Genomic DNA, 13,292 nt, shown 5'->3' on the forward strand with positions numbered 1-13,292 from the left:
TTCCACAATTCAATCTTTGCAGGCTATACTATCCACTGGACAGGCAGATGAGCTCATTGGTACAATTGTAGCAAATCTATATTATTGAGACAACCAATTACTTTCTTTTTTTTTTTTTTAACCAATTACTTTCTAATTGGATTTGAAGTCTGCACCAGAGGAGAGAATTCCTGTCTGGCATTGTAGTCCTACGGTCAAAGCCTTTAGCCACAGAAGTCCTATAAATCCTAGTAAGAAAATCATGGCTGCTGTTTACTAAATGGACATAATGTGTCAACAAATCACCTCCTAAATAACTAAATGTATGCCCACAGATTAATGGCATCCATTTGGACCATGAAAGCTTCCTTTGCACTGCAGTGGTAGCTTCAGGGGCTTGTGGTTGCTGAGATGATGAGAATAAGAAATTGCTGAGTACTCCTCTGTAAGTTACACATCTATATTACTTCCTTCACGATCAGGGGGCCTCACAGAAGACGGAAGAATGCCAGAGCCATAAGGAAGGGATGGGGAGATGTGGAATTACCGGCTTCTGGGGTAGGGTGTGCTTGTTGAATTCAGAACTCAATGCAGCTGTAATTACCTACACAAGACCGGCACAAGCTCGGTCCTAACAGAAATCGTGTGAGTGGTGGCAAAAGCACACAATTCCAATCACTTCAACAGGCTCTAGAGAGAGCCTACAGTGAAGGTAGAGAACTTTCCCTCAGGTGAATAGCATATAATACAGTGAGAAGCCCCTTGCCATGTTCCTGTAAGCATGAGTAAAACTCAATGGGGGAAAAGGAAGATGGAAGTAGTTGGAGCACTGATTGGGGCAAAGAAAGGGAACTGTTGGGAGTAGGAAGCAATCAAGAAAAGGTGATTGCAATAACCAGGATTAAAATATATTGTATACATGTTGGATTAAGTTATAATGAAATTCATTGTTATGTTTAATTAATATATGTTGATACAAACATGAAACTTTGTCTTAAAATTAAAAAATTGGAAATTAGGCATTTATGTGGGAAATCCAACTCATATAAAAGCATTGTATGATTCTTAATTCAATCTGGTGTCCTTTTTAAAAACAAAACAAAGCAAACAAACAAATAAGTAAAACCCAGACATACAAAGAATCTCAAGTATGTGCGCATATGAAGATACAGCTGTGCCAAAGGAGAAACTGAGTTTGTGGACACATGAATATTAAGATTCTATGTTCACAACTACAAAGGAAACAAATTGCCATTGCTTAACTTATCCAGATGTTGGCATTTTGTTATAGCAATCCTAGAAAACTAATACACATCAATTGAATCCACAGGAAAGGACATTTTAACACGGCACAGTTTTTGTCTTCTTTCATACCCAGCAAACCATACCATATGCATCTTGCACATAGAGGGATAGAAATCACTAAATACAGGCACTACCAGTACTGAATCTACTTTACATAAGTTACTATATGTGGGGCATAGGCTGCAGGTAGACAATACCAAAATTCCAAAAGTTCTTCCCTTCCTCCAAATTGCTACACATGTTTAAATAAATCGCCAAGCACCAAACATTTAAAGTTGGCAATAAATGTTAAATATCCATGAAAATAGATGTAATTGTCACTGATTGAAGAATAGGTCCACATAACTCTCAAAAAAACAAGGCTTACCTTTGTTTTGGGTTCAAGAATTTTTACTCCGTAAATTGATATTTGCAATTCAACTTTAGGAATCTTCTGGCCTTCTGATTTCTTGATGTGTCTTGCAAACTATAAATAACAAAAACATTCACAAAATTGTGATTCCATGACTGTGGAATATGAACATAAATGGACATTTGGAGTTTGTGTCTGTAACCAACATTCATGAATTCAGGGACTACCCATTACAAAGCATTTTGTAGAAACAGTTTTGCTCAGTAACCCTCTCTGTCTGTAACTGTAATTCAGATTCATTCGCAGTGACTTGTATTTTCTGTGTCCTTTGGTTTTTTGTTTGTTTGTTTGGCTTTTCTTTTTGAGACAGGCTCTCTTTCTGTTTTCCATGTCAGCCTCGAAATCATTATGCAAATTCAGCCTGCGATCAAATTTATAACAATCCACTGCCTTAGCCTCGCAAGTGTTGTGATTTCAGGTATGAGACACTATGCCTAGCTGATTCTAATCATTAAACACCAGCAACAACACCCTTCTAAAAAATGCCAAAACGTTGACTTTCATACATTTTCCATGCCATTTAGAGGGCTGAATGTGTACCAACCAGCAAAGAAACCATGTGGGATAGTAAGTACTGATTTCCTCATTTTGAGATCATTTTATTTTAGTGTGTTCTCAGAATTTGCTGTTCACCTGCTGTTGAGTGACAGCTACCTAGCTGTGTACATGACCTATCAGTCAAATCAACAACGATGATCCCAACTGATATATCTAAACCAAAGCTGAGAGCTCTAGTCATTTTACCATGAATGACTCCTTTGTGGGGACAGATGTGGTCTAGAATTACGAACACAGCCAGCATCTTGTAGGCACAATGGTTTCTACTTACTTTCATAGCTACAGTAGCATGTCTTCCTACTCATTTAAATCATATGTTCAGGTCTTTGTAAAATACAAAGAATATCATTCTACTCTCACGCAGAGGAAGTTTCTGCCTGTCTCTCCCCAGCTTCTCCAGATTTAGTGGAAGAAAAATTGTGAATCCAATTGAATTTTAGTATTAAACAATAGACATGTTTAGAAACTTAACATTAGAATACATACAAATATTTACCTAAGCACATATATATACAACATATATGTGCTGTTAGAATAAGTATGTCCTGGGCAGTATTTTGTAATCCTTTTTAGTTTAATTGCTATTTACTTGGATCCACGGTTCACCGGGTGTCCCAATTTCTGTTCAACTTCCTATTTTCTTTGGTTTACTGGGTGTTTTGCTTTCTGGTGGCAACCCCTCCGACCCCCTATTTTCTTTCTTAGTTCCTTCCCTTTATATGACTTTTAAAAAAGAAGGAAAGAAAGGAGACTTTTAAAGTAGTAGGATTGCACACCCCACTGCCAGGGCTTCTACAACTCATTTTCAGCATATGGAAAGTCCTTTGAACTTGATTCTAAAGGATCAGATGTGAGGTCGGGCAGAGCTCCAGGGCTCTTGTGTGTCCTATTTATTTGCATTGCGCAATCCATTCTAATCTAGGGCAGATGTGAGCATGCATGGTAGTTGTTCCCGGGGCAGAGTGTTCAAAGCCTTCTTATTTATGTCTTTGCACTGCCACAGAGAGGAGCTCAATTAATGCTTACAGGAGTGCCTTCAAGTGTCTGCCTTCGAATCCCAGCCGCTGTTACTTGTTTTGTACCCACTTTGGGTGGCATACTTTTCCAGTCTGCTTTTTTCCCTGTGTTCCTTTGACATAAGCTGCTTCATTATTATTGTTCTTTTGCCTCTAGAAGTCTTACAGTGTGCACATGACACCCAATGTATGCCAAATACTTCTCGGTCTTTAAGAAACATGTTTTGCTTCCATGCAGTGTTATTCAGCTCTCCCTCAAAGCGTGCATATTAGCTGTCTTTCCCAATTGTAGTATACTTTTGACTCAGTATAATTAAGGTTTCCATGCATGAAACCACTAAAAGTGCAGGTGGGGCTGTGTTCTGTACTTATTGAAGGATACCTGAGATAAACCACCCTGTGCTGCTTGCAGGCCTTCGCAGTCACTTCCAAGGGCTTTTGGCCATCTGAAAACAGCAATTCCTGTGACCTCAGACGTGAATCCCGTAACCTTGTGTTTTATGAAAATATTGTTACAAAAAGCCAGTAATCTAAAACTTGTCTGTTTAGAAAGGGAAAAATGAAGTGAAGTAATGAAGAAAGGAAAGAGAGTGTTGATGTCACACACGTGCGCGCACGCATGCGCACACGCGCACACACACACACACACACACACACACACACACACACACACACACGGAGGAGGGCCGGAGAAAGCAGGAAAGGGATGATGAGACCTAAACAGCTGGTATAAGCCCCTCTGGTATCACTCCCCTACCTCATGTCAAGACCCAGTTAACGGTACTAAAAAAGCCTTGAGTTATCAATCCTCCACCAACCCAAACTGCATTTCCTAAGGTCCTTACACACCGCAATCATGAAATCGGCTGGGAACAACCATCATGGAGGATGCACTTGCTCCCTTGCACTCAGACGTCTTCCTCTACCATCACACTCCCCATTTGTGTTTCATGTAAATATCAACATTCCCATCAGTTTTGTGACGTGATTGCTGAAAATACATCTGCAAAAGTCTTGCATCTAGAATTAGACTCACTTTGAGCTTAAATAATTTGATAATCATGGTCTCTCTGCTTTTTCCCCTAAATGTCAAGCTCACTGCTCACAAAACTTTTCTCCCATCTTAAGTCTCCTTGATTTTCTTGCTTGTGGACTTCTTAACTGTCTTCCAAAATTCTTCTAATTCAAGAGTGATGAGAGGCAGTGCATGACAGATGCTCTCTTATCCTTGGCTATATTCTTTTTCTTATTTATTATTTTAATGTAAATCCTTGAATAGCCTTGTTTGCAAATGTCTTTTAATTTTTTCTCTGAATTCCTTTCTGTGTAGACCTACATAGGTCTATCCTTGTAAATTGAACATAGTAATCCAATCCAACAAAAAGCTTCAAAGGACATAAAACACAAGCATTTTAAACACCAGTACAATACAGGATCAAGACACAGTCTTTGCTTCCATAAAATGATGAAAAAAAATTGAAATTATAAAGTAAGTTTATAAAGTAAGTTAAACATGTGTTAGTGCTATTTAGAGCTTGCCATGAAAGTTTATAGAACATTGAGTTTTGACGCCCACATTACACGATTTCCATATATCTCTCAAAGGACATTTTAAAAAGTGAAATCTAATTCTATTACTAAAACTAATAGGATACATGCTAGTGGGCAGGAAAATTAATTTATTTCTTAGACCCTATTATTTGGCAATCCTATACCGCTTTGTGAATGTGTATTTTTCCTTTATTGAAAATAGATTCTCCCATGCAAGTACTAACCAGGCCCAATCCGGACTGCTCTTCAGACTGGAGAGGGAGGGGGAATGGAGTGGGGGGAGGGAGAGAGGAGTGGGAGGAGGCGGAAATTTTTTCAATAAAAAAATAAAAAGAAAGAAAATAGATTCTCATACAATATATCCCTAATTATAGTTCCACTTCCTCTACTTTTCCCAGTTCCTTCCCACCTCTCTGCCACTCCAAATCCACTCCCTCTCCTTCAGTCTCTAGTTAGAAACAAACAGGTTAGTCAGAGATAATAACTAAATATGACATAATAAAAGATAATACAAACAAGTAAGAGCTGTCATATTGAAGTTGGGCACAGTCACCCAGTAGGAGGAATAGAGTCTTAAGAGCAGGCACAAGAATCCAAGACCAACTAGGTCTCACTGCAAGGAATCCCATAAAAATTCTAAGCTAATAACTATAATACATACACAGAGGATCTGATGCAGACCCATGTAGACCCTGTGCATGCTACTTCAGTCTCTCTGAACTCATGTATCCCTTGTTTAGGTGATTCAGAGGGTCTTGTTCTCCTGGTGTCCTCCATCCCCTCCTGCTCTTACAATATTTCCATGTCCTCTTCAATGGGAATCCCTGAAATCTGAGGGGAGGGATTTGATGGACAATTCCAGGTGACCCTTCTCACACTTTCTCCTTCCACCCAATCTTATCCCAACCTGATCCCCAACTCCTGTCCCCACCTACCCCCAGGTTGATCATAAAATCTATTCTATTTCCTCCTCCCAAGGAGATCCCTGCATCCTTCAGACCCTTCCTCTTTACCTAACCTCTCTGGACCTATGGATTGTAGCTTGGTTATAATTTGTTTTATGGCTAATATCCATTCATAAGCGAATAAGTACCATATCTGTCTTTCTGGGTCTGGGTTACCTACTTAGGATGATTTCTCTACTAGTTCTATCAATTTTCATATGAATTTCATTGAGTCATTTTTAAACACAGGTAAATAATACTTCATTGTATAAATGTGCCACATTTCTTCAGTTGAGGAACGTCTATGTTGTTTCTAGCTTCTGACTACCATGACTATGCTACAATGAACATGGCTGAGCAAAGGTCACTATGGTAGGATACATCATTTTTTGACTATATGCCTAAGAGTGGATCTTGAGGTAGATCCACTCCCAATTTTTTAAGTATTTGATTGCCATAGTGGCTGTACAAGTGTGCAATCTCATCAGCAATGGAGTGTTCCCTTTATTCCATATCCTTCTGAGCATGAGCTTTCACTTCTATTATTGATCTTATCAGGTGTAAGATAGAATGTCAAAGTAGTTTTGATTTGCATTTCTCTAATGGATAAGAATATTGGACATTTCTTTAAATGTTTCTCAGCCTTCTGAAATTCCTCTACTGAGAATTCTCTGTTTAGATCTGTATCATGTTTTTCAATTGGGTTATTTGGCTTTTTGATCTCTCTATTGGATGTGTAGTTGGTAAAAAATACTTTCCCGCTCTGCAGGCTACCGGTTTGCCTGACTGACAGTGTCCCTTGTCTTACAGAAACTTTTCAGCTTCATGAGGTCCCATTCAATAATTGCTGATACTAATATTGCCTATACTATCACTGTTCTGTTCAGAAAGTCATCTATGTGGCAAAAGTGTTCTGGCTATTCTCCACTTTCTCTTTTTTTCAGGTTCAGTGTATATGATTTTATGTTGAGGTTTTTTTATCCACTTGAAGTTGTGCAGAGTGATAAATATGGATTTGCATTATTCTACATGCAGACATCCAGTTTGACAGGCACCATTTGTTGAAGATGCTGTCTTTTTTGGGTGTGTATTTCTGGCTTTTTTAAAAAATCCAAATTCAAGTGTCCATAGGCATGAGGATTTATTTCTGGGTCTTCAATTTGATTCCATTAATCAATGTATCTGTTTTTATGCCAATACCATGCACTTTAAACATTACTATATCTCTGTAGCATAGCTTGAAATCTGGGATGGTGATGCCTCCAGAAATTCTTTGATTTTACAGCATCGTTTTAACTATGCTGTTTTTGTTTTGTTTTGTTTTGTTTGTTTTTACATAAAGTTTAGTATTGTTCTTTCAAAGTCTGTAAAGAATTGTGTTGGAATTTTGATAGGGATTGCACTGAATCTGTAGATTGCTTTTGGTAGGATGGCCATTTTTATACTGTTAATCTCACTGATCCATGAACATGGGAGATCTTTCCATCTTCTGATATCTTCTTCAAACTCTTCAAAGATTTGAAGTTTTTATCATATACATCAGTCACTTGTTTAGAGTTATTTATATAATTTGAAGCTATTATGAAAAGTGTTGTTGGCATGATATCTTTATCAGTCTAGCTAATGATTTGTTTGTTTATATATAAACATGTGTATATATACGTATACATTTATATATATGATTGATATATATGTATACATTCATAAATATGATTGATTGATATATTGACTTTAGTTAAACTTGTATCCAATCTCTTTCTAAAAGTATTTCTCAGCTGTAGGAGTTTCCTGGTAGAAATGATTAGGGTTACTTATGTATACTATCATATCATCTGCAAACTATTTGGCACTCCAAGGCCACTTTGCATTTCTTACACTCAAGTTGCTAAAATAGTCTAATAATTATGCTTTTTTGTATAACTAGGTTCTAAATAGTTGGTCATTTGAAGAAAAATGACTGAAGACACAATGGAATTGTAACACACAGTGAAATCCAATGATGAAGGCCTAAGCTGATGAACAGATCTTGCCAGTGACTCCCAAGCTGTATCACATTAAAGCAGTTTCATGGGTTTAAGTGGAGCCTCTTTAACTGGAGACAGCCCTTTTCCTTTTTTTTTTTTTTTTTTTTTTTTTTGTTTTTTGTTTTTCGAGACAGGGTTTCTCTGTAGCTTTGGTGCCCGTCCTGGAACTAGCTCTTGTAGACCAGGCTGGCCTCGAACTCCCAGAGACCCGCCTGCCTCTGCCTCCCGAGTGCTGGGATTAAAGGCATGTGCCACCACCGCATGGCCTGAGACAGCCCTTTCAAACTGGGACCAAAACATGTTATCTCTACACATGTCTGAGGGAGGTTATTGTGTTACTATCTATATCCTAGTGTGTATGCATATTTTAACATAACGAATTGTGAATACACACTGAGTCCTGGTGTTTGAACTGATTGTCTTGAAACAGATCCCGTCTGAAAATGAAACTCAACAATGAAAACAGTGCTGAGTTTTATAATATCACATTTTTAAATACTTACCATTTTTTAAATGTCATGCTAAATTCATAATTAAGAAATAGAAATGTGATATGTCATTTTGACAAACAGAAGGTATTTTTATTCTTACACAAGTTCTTACATTAACATTCACAAACAATGAATTCTCTATAGTCACCAAACAGTGACTAGCCAAATCATTAGAAACATTGTTAAAAATCAAGCAGATATGATGAAGTGCAAGAGTATAAATATAACATTACTGAAACTTCTTTAAGATTTCTAACTGCCTTATTATACTTACATTCCTAATTTTTACCTAATGTCAAAAGGCAATGCATTTAAAATGCCAACTTAGAAAAGGGAGTAAATATAAATAACATTTTTAGCTACATGAGAAAAAATGAGTCCAACACTACAATGTATTTACTAAAAGAGCCATGACACATGTGTTTGGGAAAAAGAAGCAGAAAATCAAAATGGGGTCACAGACATTTGGAAGTTTCTATTTCCAGTGGATCCACAGCGCCACCCAATGGCCACATCCATAGGATAGCAAATTAAAAATATGTGTAAATATTGACACATTTTATCATAGCTCTGACCTCAGACACAGCATAAGAGAAACAATTTCAACAAACTCAGATAAAAAACATCATCTTACTCATATTCACTAATGCAAAATTCTCTCTTATACATATTTACTTTGTAGAGAAACCAATTCTTCAACCTATACAATTTATTTGTTAAATGCATATCAATTGTGAAAGACACACGTTTAATAAAAGCTACTGTCCGTCAACTATACATTTTAACTCTATTGTTATTTTTCATTATATTCCCCCCAAACAGTTCATTTTTAGGTATTGAACTTTATAGCTATGCCATTTAAAACCTCATATAAACTAGTCATAGTTTTAGAAGCCATTTAAGTTAAAGTATCTCTTTGGCATAGTCATAATGTAATTGAACCATTTTAGTTTCATATTAGAGATACTGGATTAAGAATTCCAAATGTAGCCAGGCGATGGTGGCGCACGCCTTTAATCTCAGCACTCGGAAGGCAGAGGCAGGCGGATCTCTGTGAGTTCGATACCAGCCTGGTCTACAGAGCTAGTTCCAGGACAGGCTCCAAAGCCACAGCGAAACCCTGTCTCGAAAAACTAAAAAAAAAAAAAAAAAAAAAAAAAGAATTCCAAACGTATAAATATTGCAACACCACTGCTCTTTTAAGATACGTTCTGGTTGCAGTAAAGTTGTACTCAACCCAGGACTTGGACCACTATTAAAACGATTAAATAGAACCATATTTTAAGTGTTGCCACAACCTACAAGGTCATCAATAAAACCCTCTATTGCTGACTAAAAAGGCTGTTCAGATGAAGACCAGCCTGAAACTTTGCCCAATGACAGTTGGGAAGACATGGCTCATGAGAGAGAGAGAGCATTTTCCTTAAATGTGAGTGATATTATCCTGGAAGCCCAGAATGTCTACTTCGAGGACTGTATCAAATAGTCACAAGAGTGGATGGATGAAAGCATGCCCTGCTTTATTTCTTTATTCAGAATATAAATCTCATTCTGATCTTTTCCCCCAACTTAAACTTTGCATGTACTTTATTTGACCTTCTCAAACCATAGTAGTGATTTTTAATGTTCATGATTCAGCTTGGAACAAACTACAGGGCTTAACAGCCCTGTGGAAAGAGCTCACCTCTAGAAGCAAGGTCACAGAAAGGTTATCTTCCATCCACCAAATTGCGAAAGCAGCCACAGAAAATCAAAGCTAACTTTGCAAATAAAGTAGTGATATGCAGATCGTCCTATGAATATGAAGATGCATGACCTCTTGAAGGAGTTCTCCCAACTGACTTTTGAGAGGTGGGTTTTACAGAAACATTTTTGTGGTGTGTAGTTATAAGATTTTATCAGGAACCTTGGTGAATGTGAGTTCATGAGATTGCATATTTTTTTTCCTCAAGAAATTTATTACTTGTGAATACTTAGGTGGTTTAACCAATATTTTCTTCTGTTCTCTTAGTTACACAATCTCCCCTAACATTGTTGATTGACATGGCCCATTGGGACATCCTTAATATGTAGCAGTATTTCCAAAGTCTGTTGTGCAATCAGCTGTAAAAATATTTTCAGCTGGTAGATATAATAATTTAACTGTTATAGATTTCTCTGATAGGACTACTAGTTTTGAGGTAGAGCATGGCTTCACACTGGCCAAGAAATACAAAGGCAGACCACTGAATATAAACACTTAGGGAACTTGACCCTAAAAGCTTTTAGTGACTGTAAGAAATGATACTTCATAAAATATGGTACGTACAGAAAAATAACTATGATTTATACTTTAAAATGTCTCCTTGAACAGGTGATAGTTATATAATTGTTATTTATTTATTTATTGAGCTGTACATCTTTCTCCACTCCCATCTCTTCCTCCCCCTCCCCCCCCCATTCTCTCCCATGACCACCATGCTCCCAATTTACTCAGGAAGTCTTGTCTTTTTCTCTTTCCTATGTAGATCCATGTATGTCACTCTTAGGGTCCTCTTTGTTGTCTAGGGTTGTGGACTATAGGTTGTTTTTTTTTTTTTCCTTTGCTTTATGTCTAGAAGCCACTTGTGAGTGAGTACATATTAATTTGTCTGTCTCTGTCTGGGTTACCTTACTATATTTTTCTTCTAGATCTATGCATTTGCATGCCACTGTCAAGATGTCATTCCCGTTGTTTTGTTTGTTTTCATTTTCTTTATCCATTCTATGGTGGAGGGATTGGAAAGAGGGCTCAGCCATTAAAGGCTAGGCTCACAACCAAAAATATGTAATTGTAATTTAAAGAGTGGAGCTATACCTACCAGAGTTATGCATGTTTTCATTTCCATCAATCTGCCGATGACATGAGACCAATACACTAGTTCTTCTGAAGGTTTTCCTTACCTACATGAGACCAATACACTAGTCGTTCTTCTGAGGCCTTCCTTACCTACATGAGACCGATGATACACCAGCCGTTCTTCTGAGGGCCTTCCTTACCTTTAATTTCCTCACAGCGTCTCTCACGACTTCTGTCCCCTTTGGCTGCTCCACTTCTGTGCTGCCAAGAAACTGAACATGAGGATTCATGAGACACAGGCTTCACTAAACCACCTGGAGCCAACACCCTACATATGGGAAAGTTAGGCAAAAAAATTCAAACACAAATCCTAATTCAGGAGAGCAGTTGTTATTCAATTTGTACATAGCACATGAAAATATGTTACTTGACCATTTATAATTCCTATTTTTCAAAAAATTTTTTAAAAATATATTTTACTTGAAGATCCTACTAGAAAGAAAACTGAAATTATTTCATTGTCTCTGAAGAGATAAACTTAATGTTGAGTTAAAAGTTAGTAAATATGCTAATTCAGTGTTATTGTCTTTTTATTATAATGGCTGATTGTTATAATCAGTCATTTTCTCAAGGCTAAAATACACCCAGAAAAATAAAATACACCCAGAATGATGTTCACTTTTGAAAGTTTAAGTTCAAAGGATATACATGCTTTATGTAGTTACTACATTAAACTGTAATAGAATCTTTAACATTTATCATTCCAAATAAGCATTTTTTTTGTTTTCAAATTATTAAACTCCTATAATATGTAGAATCTAAAAGTCATATTTTAAAACATTCAGTATAAACTGTTCAATAATGTATGCACACTAAATTTATAAACTAAAATATACACAACCTACTAATTTACTATTTTTCTAAAATAACCCTGAAGTTGCTAGAGTTTTGTTAAAGCTTGGGAATAATCCCCAGTGTAAATATCCTAACGATCATGACCTTGTCTGTCAGGGCCTATGCTGGAGTACATTACATCTCCCAACAAAGGCCACCATGTCAGCTCATTGCACCAGAAGTCTGTGGTTTCTCTCCTTGAAGTGCTCTTCATAGATAGCAATTAATCAGTAAACTCATCAAGTGTACAAAATTTCCCAAAGACTATTCTGTTCTTGTCATATACCACAGATTATAACACCGAGTAGCATCACTTCTCATAGCTACGGGGTGTGTGCACATTTTAGAGGAAGTGATTAAATAAGGAATCCCGATAAGATTCTTTGTGTTAATGTGCAGAACAGAAGAGAATAATAAGGTCGCAGCATCTCATTTTCTTTGCTTCAATCTTGAAAAATAAAGTAGTAATTAAAAAAAATAAAAAAATAAAGTAGTAAGTAATCTAGGTCCTCATTTTTCTTTCTTCTTAAAAAAAATGATGTGCATGGGTGTTTTGCCTACTGTACGGGTGTCCTCCTGGATCTGAAGTCACAGAGAGTTTTGAGCTCTCACGTGAGTGTGGAGGACTAAACTGGGGTCCTCTGGAAGAGCAGGCAGTACTTTGAAACACTAAATCATCTCTCTAGTCCCTCCCATTTTAAAACATGTCCTCTGTCCTGTCCTGAAAATTACTGTGATAGAAAATTAAGCAATAAAATAAGGAATTTCCTTTGTCAAACATATCAGACTCTCTAGGGATACGTTCAGGAAATTATTTTCCTGAGGCTGGTTCTCTGCACTGAAGTTTGTGAACAGCTGGCAGAGAGCAGTAGATGGAAGTAGTAGACAGAAGACAAAAATGTGAGCTGAAAACACTGTGGCTTTCCCTCTGAGGAGCTCATTCAGGGAAGAAAGTATGGTACCTCTGCACTGAGATCAGGACTAGATTATGTAAGATACAAGACTCTATTTTTCTAACTAGGACACACAGGTCACCTTAAACAACTGTTCCTGAGGCTTAACACACGCTCTCCTAATGGTGACATGGTGTTGTTGACTGATTGGGTGTACACAGAAGACTAAAGAAGAAGATTCTTTGTTTACGAAGTGGGTGACCCTTTAATCCCAGAACTCGGGAGGCAGAAGCAGGTGGATCTCTGTGAGCTTGAGACCAGCTTGATCTACAAGAGCTAGTTCAAGGATAGGTTCCAAAGCTACAGAGAAATCCTGTCTCCAAAAAAGGAGGAGGAGGAGGAGGAGG

At 37.3% G+C, this 13,292-nt stretch overlaps 1 protein-coding gene across 5 annotated transcripts in view; it reads right to left on the reverse strand.

Annotated features, from left to right (window-relative positions):
- Gulp1 (GULP PTB domain containing engulfment adaptor 1) overlaps nucleotides 1–13,292 on the reverse strand; it is a 232,786-nt gene that overhangs the window by 35,283 nt on the left and 184,211 nt on the right. For all 5 annotated transcript variants that reach the window (XM_005366391.3, XM_026788899.1, XM_026788896.1 and 2 more), the window contains exons 4-5: nucleotides 11,299–11,370; nucleotides 1,652–1,750 (exon numbers count right to left, since the gene is read on the reverse strand). In XM_005366391.3, the coding sequence (XP_005366448.1) occupies nucleotides 1,652–1,750; nucleotides 11,299–11,370 (171 nt within the window). The remainder of the gene's footprint in view (nucleotides 1–1,651; nucleotides 1,751–11,298; nucleotides 11,371–13,292) is intronic.

The sequence above is a fragment of the Microtus ochrogaster genome, unplaced genomic scaffold (genome assembly GCF_000317375.1).
Source record: "Microtus ochrogaster isolate Prairie Vole_2 unplaced genomic scaffold, MicOch1.0 UNK8, whole genome shotgun sequence".
Lineage (NCBI taxonomy): Eukaryota > Metazoa > Chordata > Mammalia > Rodentia > Cricetidae > Microtus > Microtus ochrogaster.